This window comes from Parasteatoda tepidariorum, chromosome 1 (genome assembly GCF_982258835.1).
Source record: "Parasteatoda tepidariorum strain Cologne lab strain chromosome 1, Ptep-v5.0, whole genome shotgun sequence".
NCBI lineage: Eukaryota > Metazoa > Arthropoda > Arachnida > Araneae > Theridiidae > Parasteatoda > Parasteatoda tepidariorum.
In genome coordinates, this window is record NC_141755.1 from 70901422 (window position 1) to 70923495 (window position 22074).

Consider the following 22074-nt stretch of genomic DNA (forward strand, 5'->3'; position numbering starts at 1 on the left):
GTTGATTGGTGCATAGACATTTAAATACATTGTTTATATTGAGAGCATTGCTGATTAACATGTCGCAGAGAAATGATAAAAACGGATATTTGATCAAATCCCTAAGGGTTATGATCAATTCAAGGCAAATATTATTATAATAACTCTGTGGGGTCATTTCCCTAAAGAAAGAAGGCCAACAATTAATCAAGCGATCATTCAAATTTGATCAAGTCCCTTGACTGTTTCAGTAAAAAGATTAAACAATATTATCGAGATTTTAACATCAATGTAAATAATCGATTAACATTAAATGTCGCCAGTTATCATTAATAATTACCAAAAGCGGTAAAAGTGAATAATCGATCAGCCATCAGTAATAATCAGTCAATGTAATAATCTACTTGCCATTTGGCTCGAGATTTACAATATGTATTTTAATGGTAATTTCTCGCGATAACAACTAGACTATACGTTTATTAAGGGAATTAACCATCTCGTCCATCTAACAAAGAAATCTCGTTCAAGAAAAATAAAAAATCTTTTCAACCCATAAATACTTACATAATATTTGAACGACCTCTTCTTATTTGTATAATTATCAGCTAAAGATGATTTAAATAACTCTCGGACAAATAAAAAAAATTTAAATTTTTTTTTCTAACACCAAAATAAACTTCCTTTTTTTAATTTTGAAAATATGAGCTTCATTATTCTGTGTGACATCGTAATTAATATTAAATTTTAATTTTCTAATTTAATAGATTAATCACCAAAATACTTTATTGGTTGAGATCATCTATATATTTTCATTGCTTCGCACCTGTTTTGAAAAAAAAAATTCATAAGCATTCAATACATTAATTATCTCATTAGACTTCGTAATATAAAATATTTCAATACTCAAGCTGATGTGCCAATAACATTTCTCGCCTAATTCTTACGTAACAGTTTCGCTGTGCGAATTAACAGGTATTTTACAGAACGGGTATTTAGGAACTGAGTATTGACAAGGATGGTACTCTGAAGAAAGTAAACACAGGGTGACAGAGTTGACAAGATATCCTATTCCACAATTCCACTAGCTGGTTAAAACAAAAATTTAAAAACAACGTTCATACTTCAATAATATTGTGAGTATATATTCCTTCATATTCTCTTTGCATTGATAAAAGAATTTTTGTCTGATTCAATTCGGTTCTTATATAATTTTTTTGTTCATATTATTTAGTCATCGTTTTAAAAAAATATTTGAATTATGCAGATAAAAATTCTTAGCAAACTACAGATAAAAATCGATCGAAAATTACAGATAAAAATACATGGAAAATAAATGAAATATTTTATTTTCTATTTTAATTAGTCGTATTTGCATAGTTTCAGTGTCAAGGCATAATTTATTGCATATTCCCCAGATTATTAGAACAATCTATGCATAGCGTAAATTAATTTAAACGTTGTTTTTTGTGCAAAATATTTTTTGTGACTTGAATTACAGAGAATGTTAACCTTAATTATAAGTTTGTTAAACATATTTTTATGTTAGATATATTTTGATAAATATGCATTCCCAAGTCAAAGATAGATGGCGCCATGAACCATTTCAATGATTTTTTTCTAACGCTTACATAAGAAGGTTGCTTAAGGGATAAAAAAAAAAGGAGAGAATTTGTTGATAAGGGTAACAATTGAGAATCCCCAAATTTTATCAGTGGTGCCTCTATGCTGGCACACCATGTGTCATTTAGGGAGGTAGAATTGAATATTTTAAAGCAAGTTGCTATTTGTTTTTATGTTATCATTACTTTTCAGTTTTAATTCATCGTTAAATTGTGATATAATTTTAATTGCAAAATCTTAAGTTTGGGGGAAAAGAAAACTATTATAATGCAATAATAAAAATTAGATTAACAAAACAGCTAATAAAATAATATCTTTGATAACTCAGATAACAGAATTAAGAATTTGAGAACATTTTTTTAAGCAGATTAAAGTAATTAAAAAAAAAAAAAAAAAAAAAAAAAAAAAAAAAACGAGAAATGTGTGATGATAGTTTTTAAAACTAAATACTATTATTTATTTGCAAAATTTGATAAGTTTTTTTCTATGGCAAAAATTTAAAATAAAAAGCTTTTATTTTATCGATTTCACTTACTTGGAGTAAATTGAACAAGACAAGAAAAGAGGTAAGCAGCTTTCTTTTCTTTCTAAAGTATTTATTTCTACTATTCAAATTATCATTATTTAGTATTATTATTTTGGTACTAGATCACTGTAAAGCAAGAATGACTGAAAAAAAATTATTTTTCAAATCTACATGTTTATTTTAACTTCAATTATTGTATTTTCTTAGAAAATACATAAATCCACCTAATATGTTATTATGATCAAATAATATATGCATGCTAAATATATTTTTTTGTATGTTTTTATACGTAAATCATTATTTTTTGATTCACAGAAATGAAATATATTATCATTGCTGAACTTTGTTCCTAATGCAATCTTATTACTATAAATTGGTCGGCAGATTTATTTTTTAAGAAATTTACTCTTTTGATAACAATCATAAGACCTGTAAACAGTCTGTTATTTTCATACTAATTTTTGCGTTTAAGAAAATAAATATGCATAAGAAAATATAGTAAATGCAAAAAAATAAATCATTTTTTAATTTTTTGAAACAAATTTATTTACTAAAATATATTCTAAAACATTATGTAACATACTTCTTTCTATTTAATTTTTTCTTAATGAATCATAAAAAAAAATTATTAGAGTGAAATAGTTAGGTTGCTGTGAAATTTTTTTATGATTTCTCAATATGTGGGTTTTAAACCACAATTATTATAAAAAATATCGTACGTTAAATACAATATTACATTTTCATTTTAAAAAAAAGTTAAGTTCCAATTAAATTGTTTATAATTTACAAACAACATATTCGGTTTGAACCATAGTTTTCATAAAATCATAAATGTTAAATACAATATTACATTTTTTAAACATATCAATCAAATATTTTTTTCATTATCATTAAAAAAAAATATCTGTAAATGCCTAACTTTTTGGAGATTTTAAAACATAAAAATCTAAACAACGTGATTAAAATGCAATGTGTTAATAATATTCAAATTAGAAATAAAGAATTCTTATTATTTATTCATGAAGTTATATAAAAGACATGGTTTAAATTATTACGGATAAAACGCATCTTAAAAATTATCAAAAAACCACGAATTTAACCCTGAAGTATTAAAATCTTAACATGATTTTACATTTAATATGCAATGGTATTCAGATATAGTAGCATGCAAATAGTATTCATAATTGAAATAATGAATACTCTTTAATGGATGTCTAAAATTTCTATAAAAGAAAAGCACAAGCAGTTGTTTAAAAAAATATCATTGTATAAGAATTTCTTCTTATATATTAGAAATATATAGAAATATGTATTAGAATTTTATTTTTTCGGAGAGTTAACATCGTTGTGCAAGCGAAGTAATTCATATCCAATCAATGGGTCATTGGTTACTAATTCTGCCCATTTTTCTGTGGATACTAATTCGTCAAAATGCTGTAGAGCAAAATTAGAGGCTTCACATTTTAATTTTTGATCATCGTAGAAATACGCCATTTCCAAAACTTCACAAACCTGATCAATATTGATGTTTGAAGCGATGATATCGGCGCAATCTTGTTTCAGAGCTATTATAGCGTACTTGTCAGAAAGAATGTACAAATCTTTCATGGAAATCCATGTCTTGTCTTCTATTTCCCCGGTATACAAATATCTCAAGAAGTTCTCGAATGTTTCACAACCATAATCCCTGATTGTGATCGTGTTTGTTCTTGATTCCTCAAAATCATCTTCAAGCATTTTTAGGAAAACTGGGGAATGAGCTGCCAGTACTGATTTATGAGCTGGCAGTTTTTTTCTACCAATATCAAACACTACATCGCTGAAAGCTTTTGAAATGTAGATGGACTTGAAATCTTTCACGAAGCTTTTCAAATTATCTAGCTTATCCATTTTTCGATGATACTCTGCTGGCGAGCTTAAATGGCCATAGAATTTTGTGTGAAATTTTATAAACAACTTATCACTCACCATTCGTTTTTTGTGCACAGCTTCATTATAATACCCACCTGAGTAATTGTAAAATTCCGATGTAGCATCGGCACAAACTACAGTATCGATATTTTCGACAGAAATACTAATCGGACTACTATACTCTTTGTACACAGAATTATCCGAGTAGTTAACTGAAACGTCAATTTTCAATTTCAGAGATGGCGTGTCGCAATCTTCCAATTTCAACAACACCAATTTAAAACAAGACACATCACGTTCCTTTTTTGCCATCTTGATAATCTGATACCATAATTCGAAACAGAATTTGATGTTCACGTTCGGAACCGGGCAAAATATTGGGGTTCGAATACTTTTCGTTCCTAATTTAGAAAGTTTATCAACTTCCCATTCAGCTATGTATTCTTGAGCCAGGTAGCTTTTTGTCACATAGTTCACGATTTCAGTTGACTCTGACATAATTAGGCTTTCGAAAACTTAAAAAGAAGCACAGTTAAATATCCTCACAGTTAGAAAACCAGCATTGAAATGATGCATATAAACTGATTACGAAATCAGACGGGAGAAAGAGTAAATAAAGGTTATCAGATTCTCTGCTATTCAAAAGTTTCAGTTTGTGTTCAGAAAAGTCAGTGTTGTTCAGAATTTCCGTTTAATTTAATCAAGGTTAAACTGGATCGAATAAATTTATCTTTCACTCATTACTCAAAAGATGAAAAGAAAAACGCTTCATAATTCTGATGTCTACATTTTCCTGTCTCCTTCTAATAGAGAGCCTCTTTAATAAACGCCATTTATTTGCATCAATTTATTAACTGAGACTATTAAAAGATATACATTAATTTATTCAAATAAAAATCAGATATATATTTTTTAACGCGCATTGATAATTAAACTAAAAAAATTCGAATAATTTATTTTTTAATTTGAATTTAAAAAAATATTATCAATGATGAATTTTTATATAAATAACAAATAAAAGTTATACACAGTTACTAATTTTCTACGCTTTTTGGTTAAATTTTTTTATCCCTTTGAGGCAAGCGAATACAAATTTTTATATTTTTTTAAAATTGAGCAACTAATTATGATGCATAGGGTCTAAGAATGAAAGTTACACTTAAGAAAAATTCTGATTCATTGTCCCACAAGGAGGGTGGTGGTTTCATTGGTTAACCACTGTCCACATGGAACATTTTCGTGTGATAAGAAAGTAATATTTTTTTAAATTGTTTATTAACATTTTTTACAATAAATTTTAGCTTTATTGGAATTAAATAATAAACTTAAATACTAAAATCATTTTATATAATTTCAAACTCGAAAAAAGACTAACAAATATAATATATAATAAAATACAAAATATATGATAGTGCAAATAAAACGTATGAATTTTTAACACGAAAAATTTTCTAAGAATTAAGATATAATACAAATATAATGTATATTATACAATATTATGATGAAATAAATAATACAGAAATATATAATAATAAAAATAAAATATGTAAAAAAATATAATATGTATAATGAAAAATGTTTAATAAAATTTAATAAAAAATAAATATCTTATTGCGGCATTCTCTGCTATATTGTAGAACTTTTCCATTATAAAGAATTATACTCTCATCTCGTAATTGAAAATCAACAATACAAAATAATAATAATAATAAAAAAAGTGTTCAAACTCTTAATTTTTCAGACAAGCAAAATGCAGAAAAATTAGTAATAATAGAAAATAAATTTAGCATGAACTCAATATGACTGTTCACTAATTCAAAAAAAAAAAAAAACGCAAATGAGAAGAACAAATTTGTTTCAGATAAGAAATTTGAGGTTCTGGGGGCACAGTGGTCTCACTCTAAAACTAGGAAAAATAAATGTAAAAATTTAATACTTTTCTTTGGAATCTTTATTGGGGAAAAATTTTGTATGTCAAAAGGAGCTCCAACAAATTTGAGTAATATATTTCGAAATTTTTTTGTATTTTATTGGGCAAAAAAAACTTTTGTTTGAAGTAAAGAAAAAAAGCTACTAATTTTCTACCCTTTTGGGAAAAATTTCTTCAAACAGTAGGTAAGTTTTTATTTTAATGTCTGTTTCTTGAATTGGGAAATTGGATTTAAGATTATTTTCCACACCAGCTACATGTAAATGATTAAAAAAGTTCATATGAAAATTTACTTGGTTCCAGATCTCTCGCGGTAATGCTTTTAAAATGTTGGCAAAATTACCGAGTATTCTGAAAGTTTTAGTTCATAATTATTTCCCACTTTATAAGATATTTAATACAAAGCGTAGTACCCTCGTAATTTCTATCTTTCAATAAAGTATTATGAGTAAATTGTACATTAAGTATTTTTTAAACTTCTTTTTTAATATTTTCAAGTGTTTTACTTACAAGTATTACAGATATTAATGAATAACCTTGAGAAGTATTTTAATAAAATTCAAAAACTTTAAAAAAAAATTAAGGGCAACATACATACATTAAAATATTAGCTGGAAATGAATTGTAATTGAAATAATAGTTTTAAACTGCGATTGGTAACTTAAATAAAGATGTAATTTTTCAATAAATATGCCAACAATCATATTTTTCACCCATTTCCAAGACCTGTTTAGACTTCATTTAGGTTGTTTATCTAATTTTTTTTTTAAAATTTGTAGCATTACAATTTATTCAATTCATATGTTGCAAAACAATACAATAGTGCGTAAACACCTAGAGCAGATTCCTATATCATAATGTTAAATCATAATGTTTAATATTTTGAAAAGGTAGAAATAAAAAACGATGTGACTGCAAAAGCTTACTGTAAATTACATTCTTACCCATTTGTGTTATGACTACAAAATTAATGCAAATTGCATTTTTACCATTTGTGATATCACTATAAAAGCTTAATGTAAATTACATTCTTACCCATTTGGGACATGATATGACTGCAAAACCGTAATTTAAATTGCATTTTTACACATTTGTGATATGATTACCAAAGCTTAATATAAATTACATTTTCATCCAGTTGTTACAAAAGTTTAGTGTAAATTATAGTCGTATCTATTTATGATATGACTACTTAAGAATTAGATAAATTATATATTCTAACCCATATGTGTAGTTCTAGTGTTATGTAAAAATTATAAAATCAAGCAAATTACATTTCATACTTTGATAACTGCTGAAGATATTATTAATAGATAATAAAATTTTATAAAAAAATACTACCCACAAGCATTGTTTAAATTAGAAAGATATATATATATATATATATATATATATATATATATATATATATATATATATATATATATATATATATATATATATATATATATATATATATATATATATATTCAATTAATTTGCAAGAATTATATTCCACTTTTTTATAACTCTATTAATTAAATTAAAAATCTGTTACTATTTAGAGTAATAATTAATGAGCAATTAATCAGAAAATATAAAATTGAATGAAATTGGTCGAAAGTTTTAAAAAAATGAACATTTAAAAATATGACTTTTTTGAAACCTTATAAATCAGAAACTATTCGATCGATTTCGTTAAAATTTTTATAAAAATAAAAATTTGTTTCTTTTACATTCTAAAAATTTCCTCGCCCTTTGTTCAAAAAATAATAACAAAAAGATAGATAATCGTTCACATTATTTTTAAATCGTTAATATATCTTAAAGTTTTGTTGTTGTGTGTGAAAATTTTCGATATGCTTAGAAATTTTCAAATATTGGGCAAAAGCAAGGCCCAAATTTTCGACCGCTTTCCTGCAAAACTATCGGGACGATATTTTCTCTCCCCTTTAGTTTAAGTGTCAAGAATAAAAATTTGCCATAAAAAGTATGTTCGATCAGAACAAATACATTTTTGTATCTTATTTCGAAACTTAAATATTAGGACTAATTAATTAGCATATTTGAGCTCAAGTTTTTGAACCATTGAGATTGTCCTTTAGCACGTGAAAATCCGATCGTTAAAACAGTAGTTTTTCAAGATATCTTTTTCTTTAACACCGTATCAAAGAGGTAGGAAACTTAGACCGTTTTATGTTTCAACCATAAGCAGATTTTCAGAGAATGATAATAATCGTCATTTATCTGTCTTACCGTTATTAATCGTCTGATAATCGTCAATTCGATATTTTATTCGATATTTTATAATTTTAGTGGAAATAGAGACACTGAGATCACGAGACTGTAGAACCAATTTTTATCAACCATTATTTCAATTCTTCGAGTCATTTGGTGATAATATTTATTTTGATTGTGTTTTTTTTTAAAAGAAGGAACTATCATTGGTGATAAATTTAGAAACTTAGCAATTCACGAAACAAAGGTGAGAAAATGTTAAATTTTTTCTGTGTTTGTTTCAGGTGAGCTTTAACGGTTTTTATGAGTATCATTACAGTTAAAAATCAAATCTATTTAAAACGCTTTTTGATAATATTTTTATGATTAACTATTAGAAGTAGAATTAGAAAAAAGTAGAAAAAATATTAGAAATAGAAAAAAATATTTTAAATAAAAATTGTAAAACCTATAATTTTGACTGAAATCATTTTAGAGTTCACAATGATTTATTTTTTTATCAATTTTTTTTCATAAATGATAAATGATTTTATTTAGTTATAATAATTAATTAAAACATTTTAATTTCAGGTTTTGCAGAAAATGGAAATAACAACAGCTGTTTTAGTGATAGTATTTGTATACATATTATCCCTTATGATAAAATGGGCTTTCAAAAGGCACCAAAGGCTTAAATTGTTTGTAAAATATGGCATACCTGGACCGAAACCAGACTTTTTGGGTGGTAATATGTATCAGATAAGAAGACAACCACCCAATGAAGCTATCACAAAATGGCTGAAAGAATACGGTAATGTCTTCGGCTACTTCATCGGAGGTGAACCGTACTTAGTTGTGAATGATCTGGAAATGTTGAAACAGGTATGACTAATTAACAAAATTTATTTAGAAAAAACTACACCGAAGAGCCATTACGTTATGACCACCCTGCTAATAACATGTAGGAACACCTTTAGCCCTCAAAACTGCTAGCAACCGCCGTGGCATTGATTCCACAAGGTGCTGATAGGTAGTCTGAGGTATCTGGTACCAAGCGCTCACCAACTGGTCCTGCAATTCCCTCACATTGCGAGGGGGTAGCGTGGCAGCACGAATTTAGTTTTCCAAGTAGGACCACAAATGCTCTATTGGATTAAGGTCAGCTGAATTTGGGGGCCAAGACATGACTTGAAAGTCACTGGAATGTTCCTCGACGATTCGACCCTTATGACATGGTGCATTATCCTGTTGGTAAACATCATCCCCCGCAGGAAAAACTGTTGCCATGAATGGGTGAACTATGTTCAAGTAGCTTATAGACGTCAGGGATTGTTCAATGAGGATTATGGGTCCTAATGTGTGACAATGTTCCTGGGCGAGAAACCATGAAAACCTGGGCAAGCCCATTGTTATAGATGGAGGATGGTCATAATGTAATGGCTCTTCTGTGTATCTAATTGAAACTGAACCAATTTTTGCTTCGTTTTCTAAAGACACGCCATGTATAAAATAAGGCTTTGCAATTATTATTTCGAATGTTTGCGGGAGCTAAAGCAGCCATTACTGAATAGTGCAACATTCAAGCACATTTTTTTTCAAACTGCAGTTAAGTCTTGATCATCTGCGCCAGTAGGTTTTTCGATAATCATTAATTGAACTAAGACTTCTGTACATGTTTTAACTTGTTAATATCCTATTTATTTACAAAAAATGTTGTACAAGCCCTGGTGGCTCAGGGAATAGAGCTTTCGCCTTCCGATGAGGTGAACCGGTTTCGAATCCTAGCGATGGCTGGTCGCACCAACCACAGTGCCAACGTAAAATATCCCCAGTGGTAGACGGATCAAGGGTTAGAGTTCCCTTGCCACCAGGCTAACCGTGGGAGGTTTTCGTGATTTTCCTCTCCATCTAATGCAAAAGAGGGTTAGTTCGATCAAAAAGTCCTCCACGAAGGTAAATTTCTCCGAATACTTGATCCAAGAGTTCCCTTGTCTTCTGGATTGGATTCAAGATTTTAAGGCTGGCTTTTGATGGGTTTTACATACTGATTTGACATTTTAAATACAGATTTTTGATCGATAGGAACCAGGTAGTTAAGAGATATGACGAAGGTTGTATTGACCATAAAGCGTAATACTGACAACATCGCCACCATCATGCCATTGGTATTTTAAATTGATACTTTTACCCAACAAATTGTTCTTGCTTAGGTGCTTTCTAAAATATCACTCGGACAAAATACCATGTAAGAGATTTTTTTAAGAAAGACTATGCTACGATACTGTTATACCGTAGCATAACAATATCACATATGTAATCATTACAGTAACAAAAATAATATCGTAGCATTTCATACAAATATATTTTTTTTCATGGAACAAGATTGCGAACAATAGGTTTCAACTGATGGTTTTATACTTGTATAAACAAGATTTTTGAAACTATACAGTCGAATTCGATTTTCTGCTGTTACGACTATCGGTTGTTGAATTCGCTAGAACAAGTGTTTCTAATATTTCAATTATTTAGCCACATTTTTTAGAAACCTAATATATATCTATCACCCTCCATCTCATAGCTTTACGTTTTTGCTATTACGAACAACGTGCATTTTTCAAAATATTAATTAGGAATTATAATTTATTAAATAATAACGAAGTGTAATTAATTTTTACTGTACAATTAATAATATTTTATATTAACACACTAAAATCTGATTCCTGATCCGATGTCTTCAAATTCTCAGATACTGTTAGCCACAGCGTTTAAAAAATCGTTACTGCCTCCTGATTGTTACGATGTCTAAAAAATAGTTACTGACGCCAGATTACCACTGCATATAAAAAATCTTTATTGACGCCTGATTGCCCCGGCATCTAAAAAATCTTTATTGACGCCTGATTGCCACGGCATCTAAAAAATCGTTGACGTCTGATTGCCACGGCATCTAAAAAATCTTTATTGACGCCTGCTTGCCATGGCATCTAAAAAATCTTTATTGACGCCTGGTTGCCACGGCATCTAAAGAAACGTTGACGCCTTATTACCACATTTTGCCAACAATCTGATTTTGTCTTTTAAAAATTTGACCCTGCTGCGAAAATTTTAATGTTTTTTTGTAAGTTTCTGCTCACGATACATTAATCCTGTCCTACAATTTAGAAATGCTTTAAATTATGAGAGGAAGCTGGTGTTATTGTATAATGCTGATATTGTGGGATGTTTTCTTTTCAGGTTATGATCAAGGATTTCCACGCATTTGGAAACAGACCTGAGATGTTTATTGATACAAAACCTTTAAACAAGACTCTTTTAGCATTGAAGGATCAAAGATGGAAAGAAGTACGCGGATTCATCACTCCTACCTTCAGCTCTGGAAAGATCAAATTGATGACTCAGATTGTCGACAAAAAGGTTAAATTTTAAGTACTCTCAATATACTGAAATTATCGACCGGTTTTGATTTTTTTTATATATATATCTTAAATGATTGCCCAAATTGAGCTGTTTATTTGTACCATAGAGATTATCCAAATTTAGTTTCATATTAATACTTTTATGTTTAGCCGATTTAAGTATTTTACAGCCGAACCTCTATTTAACGAAGTTGCTAAATCCCGATAATAAGTTCGTTATATGAAAAATTCATTAAATAGAAAATCGCCTATTAAAATGCTTAAACAACACAAAACAGGTTTTAAATTCATAAGCACTAGACATAATTTAAAAAGCAATAGATACACCTTTATCTTGTAATAAACTAGTATCTACTATTTATTTTATAAATCTTAGCCATAAAAGCAATGTGCATGGAAAACAAGAATAGAGCAAAACATTATCCAGAATAACACTATCATGCTACATACATTTTCAACTTAAAACAGCTAAATTTATGAATACAATTTTGACTGTATTTATTTGCTGTATAAAATTATAACTGCAAAGTAATTTTAGATAGGGAAAGTAGATCTCAAAGAAAAATTCGTTAAACAGAAAATTCACTTCGCTATTTGGAAGTTATTTTACGAAGAAATTTCCAAAATGTTCTTGGTTCCTCAAAAAAATTCGTAAAATAGAGAAATTCGCAAAATGAAAGTTCGTTAAATAGAAGTCCGACTATTTCTACTGTCATGATGACCGGGTGTTAAAATAAATCGTACAATTTAATTAGTTGCTAGTTCACTTTATGGAGGATACATAAAAAAAAAATCTGGTCTAGAGAAATTAGACCAGTGTTGTAGTAATTAATTTATTAAATTGCAATTTATTAATAATATTTGTGAATAATAAATGACGATTGAATCGTCATTTGTTGCATTTTGAGGATTGTTAAATTTTAAAAAACTTCTATCGCGAAAATTTGATTCTCTCAGAGAGTTGTAACTCTCTGAAGATTAGCAGTATTGAAGAAAAAATCCTTTCTTAAAGGAGGGATAAAAGAATCCTTTCTTTTATCCCTCCTAAAATAGTTTTTCTCCTCATAATCAGTTTTTTTATAAAACCGTTTAACAAACCGTTCTTTCCCTTTGGTCTTCAATTGAAAAAGTTTCAAAAAATAAAAGGGCGGAAATGGAGTTAACATGTGGAGTTACGAAGTGTATGGAGATATGTAATGAATGGTGTCATGAAATGTATGGAGTATGCAAAAATACAAATATATGGAGTTACTTTTATTTTTAGAATTTTAGTTAAGAGTTATTTTAAAGGATGGTTAATATTCCAGGTAGATGTAACGATTGCAGAAGTTTCAAAGAAGGCTGAAAACAACGAAATGTTCGACATATACGAACTGATACAGGGACTTACGTTAGACGTGATTGCGGACTGTGCTCTTGCCATGAAGACTCATTGTCAAGAAAACCCTAAAGACCAGTTCCTGATTGCCGTAAGTGTTAGATTCAGATCCATACATTTATAATTAATAATGTTGTGTCATAAGAAACTTAATTTTTATTATTGAACTATATTAATCCATTATGCAGCTTCATATCAGAAGATAAACAGATAATGAACAGCAATACTGTCTACAAATTAAAATTGTGAAAATATAACCAAATATATTTTTTTTTTAAATTTCTAACACTGTAGAAGAGAAATCTGTTGAATTTATGGAAAGGAAACTGTCAGTTGGTGTGCCTGTATAAAACCCTATATTTAACAGAAAATGCTATTATTTAAAAAGAGACGCTTCTTTTTTAAGTAGATAAGTACTGTTATTTTAACAGATAAACACTGTTATTTTAACAGATAAACACTGTTATTTTAACAAATAAACAAGTATTTTAACAAAAAACTCTATAAATTACTATGCCGGTATTGTGGTTTATGCGAGCCGAGGGCAGCAATTGTACGACCAGTCGACGCCGGGGTTCGAACCTGAGTCACTTCATTGAGAAGCGAGGACTCTGTTCCCTAAGCTACCGCAAATCTAGTATCTCAGCATGAAGAAAAATCGTAAACTGTTTCTGTATTAAAAGTTTTACTTATTGAAACAATATTTTAGTGTAAGAAAGTTTAAAGCTATCGTGGCTTACCCGTTTAAAAATGCTCGGAAACTTAACTTAATAAAAATTCTTTATAAAATAATTGCTGAAGAATTAGAGGAGGTAATAAAATTAATCGTAAAATGATTTTAAAGAAGGTAGAGTCATCTTAAGGTAAACAAAACTGCATGGAAAAAAATAGAACAGTCTTAATCCGTTTATGAATAGGTTAAAAAAAAAACAGCGACAAACCATTTTGTCATCAAAACAACTTTAAGCCGTCAAATATACAGAGAAAGCCTATAAAAAGAACGGGGAATTTTTACAGTGTACTATAAAGCAAAAGTTCAAATAAATAACTGGACAAGTTGAGGCCTGAAGTCTTGTCTTGGTCACCCGTTCTTCGGATTTGTTTCCCACAGGCAATAACTTTTTTTTTGAAAACTAGAACTTAGTTTTTTCAAAGGTAAATGCTTCTTTATTCATTACTGAGTAATATTGTATTTAATAAACTATAAATGCACAATTTGAGTAAATTAATTATTGACAATAAATTAAATATAAATTTATCTATTTTTGGTTGAATTGGAAGGGAGTAAGGATTGTACCAATAGCAATTAGTTCGTTTGTTTGTATCTTTTAAAGATTTTTACCATTTAAATTTCTTAGATAAGCAGATGTAATGGTCACGTTAGTTTTAGCTAAGTGATGATTAGTTTGATATCAAAGAAAAAATTTTGGTATCAATATACATTTCGACCTTTTTTTTTTTTTGACGACTAACTTGTTATTTTTTTTTCTTGCTATTGATTTCCCTATTTTTTCTTGCTTCTGTATAAAAGGTCGGTTTGGACGATCCCATTTCTTGGACAGAAATTGATTGACATTGATGGAAACTTGTTTTGCTTTGAGCTTGGATCGTGTAAACAATCATCCAAGAACTTGGTCCAACTTCTTGGATGATAGTAGAGCATGTTCTACTTTCCATCCAAGTTTTTTCTCCCTTAACCAATCAGCGTCTTAGGTTTTGTGACGTCAACAAGCAGGCAGCAAATTATGTCATTTAGCTGTCTGTTTTCATATATTTTAGTACAAATAAATTGATCTGTTGAGATTTATTTGTGTTATTATGATTTTATTTGAATTTATTTAGTAATTTTAAACTTATGTTAGTATTATTTTATAATGTTGAATAGGAACAATACGCATGCGCAAGTTTTTCTTTCAACGAATCAGTGACATTCAAGAACTTGGATAGTGTCAGCGAATCATCCAATTTCTTGGACAGAAAAATCCGTCCAATTTCTCGGATTCAAGAACTTGGACCGTGTAAACAGGCCTTAAGTGAAAAAAGTTTTTGTAAACAAGTCATTTTACAACAAAAAAAAAATATACACGGAAGTTTTCATCCTTTTTAATCATTATTTTTCACTGATTGCAAACTTTTTCAGGTGCGTGATTTCTTCCGTTACTCTCAGAATGAGGCTGTTGATCTCGCCATTATGTTTCCTTTCGTGGCCAAAATAATGGGGTTTATTGCCGACCACATGACTGCTGGACAGATGACTTCGCTGATTGTAGACAATGTTATGAGCGTCATCAAATCAAGAAAGCAAAATCCCAACGTTAAAAGCATTGACCTTTTACAGTTGATGCTGGATCACCGAAAAAATGGTAAGCACCACTTAAGTTGGATGGTTGAAAGTTCTAAGTTAAGTAGTATTTCAGTAAAATTAAATCAGCCTTATTCGTTAACAACATAGTTGACCAGATTAGATTTGGCCTCTTTTCTTGTCCGTAAGCTTCCAATTAGTGTAATCTTTAAATCTTTGTCAATAATTTAAATTTTTCGTGTCATAGCATTTGTAAGCTTTGTGTTTTAATCTTCTCCTGTTTCTTACTTGTCGATTTTTTGTTATCAAATGCACTTGATTCCTTCAAATATTCCGAAAACACTCCAAGATTGTCTCGACGTACCTGCATCCACTGATTTTGCTAAATAAATTAATTTTGTGTAGACAAATAATATTAAAATAAGATCTTCTAACGAGCATCAGTTTTTTTTTTTAAGATACCACTTAGAATCTTCTTCCACTAAATGGCGCTCTCGTCCAAAATCTTATTTGCAAGGGTGGATTTTATTTAAATGGATTAATGGAGAATTTTATTTGTTTTTTATTTTCTAAGATCGTTCATTTTTAAAACAATCACCATCTAAAGGACCCCAGTACCTGCCTGTAGTTCCTACGACCTTCCTTTCTCTTAATTGGGTTCACATTGTTTTTGGATGAATTGAATGTTCAATTTAAAACCATATGACTCAATTAATATTCCCTTCTAAATGAAGTATGAAATGAAATAAAATTTATTTAAATAACAAAATTGTACTTTAATTAAAAAAAAGTTTTAAAATTTTTTCTTTCTTAAAACGCAAATTGGAACTAGTTTTTTTTTTAATTATTCACTTAACGTGCATTCCTATTCAAAGTTCCTCAGATGTTAGTAAGTAAAAGCAACAAAATTACTAACACTAAGAGGATTAAATTACAAAATTAATATCAGCGAGTTGTACTTTTTTATACGCATTAGGGATCGTTATTTTAAGAGGAAATGTTGGTAGCTCCTATAAGTTGGGTGCAATTTTCAACATGTTGCATTTTGTTAAATTGTAGTCCCGCCAAAAACCAGAATCGACTCCTAATACTGTACAATTGCTTATCCTTTAATAAAATTAAGATCTGCTTGTAGTTCTTAGAAGCTTCATACAAAATCGCATGCTGCAGTTCAAATAGGATGTGATAGCTTTCTTCCATATTAATTATATTTTCCATATTTGTTTACAGGGAATTTTTAACATTTTCATATTTGGTTTACAACCTTTCTGGTCATAGTGTCATGAAAAGGACTGAAAATCAACTCCTCAACCATTTTAGTTTGTTATGTAGCTAAAATGACTCAAAAGGATTCAAATATTTTAATACATCGTTGAACTATGATCATATAAATCCTCTCCGTTTTTTTTCTTTTTTTCTAATTTTAATTCTTTGTGATGAAGAAAGGTAAATCAATGAATAAAAAAATAAGATTTATATTTTAGAGTCTGAATTTTTATCAACATTTTTAAATGTTTTTTAGCTCTTTTTTAAATAATTTTTAAAGTTATATTAGACTTAAGGAGGGAAGATTGGAATTTTATCAATAGTTACACGTACTTAAGGTATGATTATTAGGATGTTCATTATGGCAATTTTAGAGACTTTTTTATTGTCCTAAGATGTATTTTTTCAAAATTTCATATTTTGAACGGTAGTCTAAAAGCATAAGTATCTTAATGAAGGGGAATAAGAGAATGATTATGCAAGGGTATAGTAGGTACCTTATTTACGTCGCACTAGATCTGCACAATGGGCTATCCGCGACGGTCTGGGAAACATCCCTAAGAATAATCCGAAAACATGCCATCACAATAATGTTCCCTTGCAGAATGGATGGCTCCTCCTCTTTGGTAACCCGACTGCTCTCGAAGTCGAGTACTTTACAGTAGAACAGTTTCTCGAGGACCTATACCGCGCACTCTCGCTTCCTATGGAGGCCGGTCAAAGTGGTCACTCACCCTCTTACTGACCGCAACCAGTGATGCTTGATTTTGGCACTTCCCTGGGAACTGTCTTTACAATCAGTCTACTGCGGGATGAACATGAGGATCGAAGAGAATGAATGAAAACTGAATGAGTGAGGGAATGAAAAATGAATGAGTGAGGGCATGAAAAAAGAAGCCAATCAATAATCAAAATCTATCTTTTATGTTATTTGATAAATTTTTATAAAATACACACAATGGAACAATTTCAAAATATTAATAATCTATAAAATATTAGCAAGTGTGAAATTTTAAACCTTTTATTAAGATAATGTTTATTTTTTCTGTTGTACTTTATAGAATTTTTCTTTCCTCAGATGACGATGAAAGCGTTGCCGGCATGACTGACGAAGAAATAGTGGCTAATGCTTACGTGTTCTTGTTAGCCGGCTACGAAACGACTGCCACAGCGCTCGCCTTCACCTTCTATTTGCTGATAACTCATCCTGAAATTCAAGAACGTCTCCAACAAGAAATAGACGCAGCTGAGGACTCTAGCTATGCAACTGTACAAAGTAATTATCCTTACTATGCATTCTCATGATTCGAAAATGGCTATCTTTAATGTGTAATTCTGGAATCCTTATAAAGTAATTATGCTTACCATGTATTCTCATGATTCGAAAATGGCCATCTTTAATGTGTAATTCTGGAATCCTTATAAAGTAATTATCCTTACTATGTATTCTCATGATTCGAAAATGGCCATCTTTAATGTGTAATTCTGGAATTCTTATAAAGTAATTATCCTTACTATGTATTCTCATGATTCGAAAATGGCCATCTTTAATGTGTAATTCTAGAATTCTTATAAAGTAATTATCCTTACTATGTATTCTCATGATTCGAAAATGGCCATCTTTAATGTGTAATTCTGGAATCCTTATAAAAATGAATTGAAAAACCTAAAGATATTAAAAATCGGAAAACGAAGTTCGTAAGAATTAAAAATAAAAAGCGTCTAAACTTTTCCATTCTAGCTCAACTAGAGACAAAAAAGGATTACAACGATCTGAGACCAGTTTATGTCAAGATAACGATAAAAAGTGACTCTTAGATAAATACAAATTTGTTTTGCTTCCTCCTAGATAAATAAATTTGTTCGTCAGGATTTTAATCATTCCCTTGCTATCTCAAATCTTCCTAATGATTGGTAATGGATATTTCGACAAACTTCATGAATTAATGCTTTAAATTTTCTAAAATAAGTTGCTAACCTTCAAACTACCTAACCACTTTTTTTTTCCCCTTTTTAGATTTACAGTACCTGGACCAAGTGTTCACTGAATCCCTTCGCATTTATCCACCTGTTACAGGATTTGTTTCAAGACTGTGTGATGAGGACCATGGAATCGGGAAATATACAGTTCCAAAAGGCACCGTTGTCATCGCTCCTGTGTGGGATATTCACCACAATCCGGAATACTATCCGGATCCTTGGAAGTTCGATCCAGATCGGTTTTCACCCGAAAGGAAAGGATCTGTCAACACCATGGCTTTTCTACCTTTTGGTGCCGGTCGTAGAAACTGTATTGGCGCACGATTCGCACAGTTAGAAGCCAAACTGGCGCTTTTTCGACTACTGAAAGAGTTTACACTTGAAAAGTGTGAAAAAACGGATGATCCTCTTACTCTTATATGTCCAACAGTTATCATTAATCCTGTGAATGGTATCTGGTTGAGAGCTGTACCTAGAAACTAATTTTAACTGTGTTCTTCTTACCCAACAAAAAGGGTTATTATATATTTTTTTTAAAAATTTGTTATTTGTTTGTCATTTGTTTTCTTTGTTAAATTTACTTGTTTGGACCGAAGGAATTGTGTTGGTGCAGTTGGAAGACAAACTGGCTACTTTTTGACTGTTGAAAGAATTTGACTCTGAAAAGTGTGAAAAACTGATGATCTTCTTACCCTTAAATCTCCTTGACAACTACAATCAATCCTGTGAATGATATCTGGTTGAAAACTATAAGTTTTAATTGTCTTCTTTTTAGCCAATAAAGAAGTTATTTAATTTTTTTTAAATTTGATTTTATTTGTCATTTGTTTTCTTCTCAATATTCATTATTTTAATTAATCATTCTTAATATCCATTCTTATTATTATTGATCTTTTATAATAATTTTTGTTAAATAGTCGCACTAGAGCAGTACTAATCAGCTATTGTTGAAGATTTAGGATTAATCTTTAATGATGATCTGATGACTATACTGGATATTATTATTATTATTTTTTCTTTTTCACATGCATTTCAATTCCACAGTTTAGATCTGTGGAGAGATGTCGGTAGTACCTGACTTTCGCACCACGCTCTCCAACCGACCAACCATGTATAGACTTTTCTGGCTCTAAAATTCTCGGGGGATATTAAGTTGAAAAGTATTCTGAACCATTCAGACACGCCTGGAGAAAGTTATATTATATTTTCTAACTCTCATGATTTTCTAACTCTTACGATAAGTAGGGGAGAGTGGGGTCAAATGTAACATTTTTTACTTAACTTTTTTTAACTAACAAAAAATCCAATATATTATTAGTATTAATTGACTGACGAGTAAAGTAGACTATCCTCTACTAGAAAAAAAACCTTATTTTAAATGTTATTATATTAAATAGTTATTAACAATTTTTGACAGTCGTGCACTTGTTACAATTGTCCCCACTTACGGGGTCAATTGTAACAGTTCATAAATTCAACTAAAACATAGTTAATTATACATATTATCATAGTTGTGATATATTTTTTTATTGATCAAAATAGTAGTGATATTTTAGGAGTAAAAATAATAATGAGCAGAGACCTAAAGGGTTAAACTTTTAACTTCAGGGGGTTAAAAATTTTAATTTATGCTGTGAAAGGTGACAAATAAAATAATGCACAAGCAACATAATATAAATGATATAGGAAACTATTGGTGGTTCTTAAAGAGTTAAGTAATGGTTTGTAAACATAAGATTATTTATTTTCAGCTGTGCAGCACCCTTTACTTATTGTTACAATCGTCCCCAAGACGCCATTTCAGATTCATTTGTTAAAAAAAATGCTAGTTAATTAAACAAAACTAATTTTTTTATATTGAAATGTTAATTAAGGTGTCCACTTACATATTCGGTTAATAATTTTTATTTGTTTGAACAAAATTACTTTGTCACAGTATAATATTCTAATACCAAAAAAAGAACTTACGTAGCTTGAAAATATCTTTTGTGATGTAATTCTTTCAAAAGTACATAAAGATGGTTGCCAGCAGGGGTGTACGTGTAGATTTATTAAATGCACCTTGTGCGCCACTTAGGAACCAAATCTAGAACCCGACACTCGAAATTTTTGCTCTGTTACAATCGTACCCTGTTACAATTGACCCCACTCTCCCCTACTAAAGCTACTTGGAAAATTTCTTGAAATTTTTTAAATACCCAATCAAACTTTATCAGTTACTTGCCAAATATGATTCACTACAAAATTATGAAGAAAAAAATTGAAATTTTTTCTGAGCATGCGCTTCACAAATGATTTACTTAAAATACTCATATCTTGCACAGTTTTTAACGAATTTTTTTTTCAAATTTTAAAACAGTAATTTTGCAATTAATTTTAAATTGCTGCAAAAATTTGGTTTAATTTTATTGAATATTTTTAAAGTTGTAGCAAAAAATGAAAGAAAAAAAACTTAGTTTTTTTAATAAAAATATCCACATTTCCATAAATATTTTAGCTGGAATTACGAAAATTTTATGCAGTTAATGCAAATAACAACTGAGCTAATTGGTACAAGTTACAAACTTACTGCTTAATTTTCCTTACCACTTTGTTCCGCAATATCTATTTTGACAAGATAATTTATAGTATGTACTTTATCATTTATAATAGTATTTTTCTATCAATATATGCCGTGACGTACACCAGTGTGTTTCGGATGACTGTTTTACGTAGCCTAAAATGTTTTGAATATATAACCAAAATGCTAATGATTCTGCCACTTTGAAATAGTAATAAAATTATAGTACGATTTCTTATTTTATCATTTTCGATTCCCACAAACTTCTAGACAACCTATCTGTCCCCATTTTCGCACTTCTTGCTCCCGTGAAAATGACGGTGTGAGGTTTTGCCCTTTATTTCTCGCTCACGTGATATTGACGGGCTGGAGTGTTCAGAGGTAACGAGGCAATAAGAATAAAACTAATTCATTTCTATTGCCCGGAAAACATCTTATTTCTCATTTTACGCACCAGATGGCAGTAACAATATATTTTTAAGGTAATTGTAGATATTTAGTTTATCTTAAACTAGATGTCAGCACTCGTCAAATACGTAATACAAATACAAAAGCCAAAAAAATAGGCACTTTTATGACTGTTTTTTGAAAACTAATCTATCGTTTCACAACATAACATTTGATGTAAAGTAGTTACCACCATTTTTGGGGTAATATACATGATAAATATAAAATTTACATGAATATAATAACTTTTTTTACTTACTTTATCGCTTTCATAATTCTTTAAAAATTAATTTATTCATTTTTTGTGTATATTTTTTTATTGACAATATATATTTTCACGCGAATTAGAATCATTTTTAAAGCTTCCCTGTACAAACATTTCCTTTAAAAATCACATTAAAACAAAGCAAACACGGTATTTAAAAATATATTTGTTACAGTTTCATATTTCAGTTACAAATGCATTTTCAAGTATTGAACTGTAGCTATCGAGCAGAAAATTACAAGAAGTTTACAAAATAACAATTGTTTGAACGAATTACTGCGAATATATTACTAAACAT

The 22074-nt window shown here is 29.4% G+C and overlaps 2 protein-coding genes across 3 annotated transcripts; one reads left to right on the plus strand and one right to left on the minus strand.

Moving 5' to 3' along the window:
* The first annotated feature begins 974 nt into the window (after nt 1-974).
* LOC122273396 (cytochrome P450 3A2) lies at nt 975-19310 on the plus strand. Of its 2 annotated transcripts, none has more exons than XM_087166278.1 (7): nt 975-1112; nt 8754-9044; nt 11397-11576; nt 12886-13047; nt 15097-15319; nt 17603-17800; nt 18542-19310. In XM_087166278.1, the coding sequence occupies exons 2-7, from the start codon at nt 8766-8768 to the stop codon at nt 18985-18987; spliced, it is 1488 nt and encodes a 495-aa protein (XP_087022404.1). In that variant the 5' UTR covers nt 975-1112; nt 8754-8765; the 3' UTR covers nt 18988-19310. The 2 variants fall into 2 exon arrangements, with proteins under 2 accessions (XP_087022404.1, XP_087022410.1); XM_087166284.1 differs by lacking the exon at nt 975-1112 and adding an exon at nt 1619-2165.
* Nucleotides 3446-4534, minus strand: LOC107445785 (uncharacterized). Its single transcript, XM_016060268.3, has one exon. It carries the CDS (start codon nt 4532-4534, stop codon nt 3446-3448), a length of 1089 nt encoding a protein of 362 aa, XP_015915754.2.
* Nucleotides 19311-22074: the final 2764 nt, after the last annotated feature.

Excerpts from the sequence above, each read along its gene's own strand:
- LOC107445785 (XM_016060268.3), bottom strand. The coding sequence starts at position 4,534 with ATGTCAGAGTCAACTGAAATCGTGAACTATGTGACAAAAAGCTACCTG.
- LOC122273396 (XM_087166278.1), top strand. The coding sequence starts at position 8,766 with ATGGAAATAACAACAGCTGTTTTAGTGATAGTATTTGTATACATATTA. Across the intron at positions 13,048-15,096 it reads AAGACCAGTTCCTGATTGCC|GTGCGTGATTTCTTCCGTTA; the intron begins GTAAGTGTTAGA and ends AAACTTTTTCAG. Across the intron at positions 15,320-17,602 it reads GCTGGATCACCGAAAAAATG|ATGACGATGAAAGCGTTGCC; the intron begins GTAAGCACCACT and ends TTCTTTCCTCAG.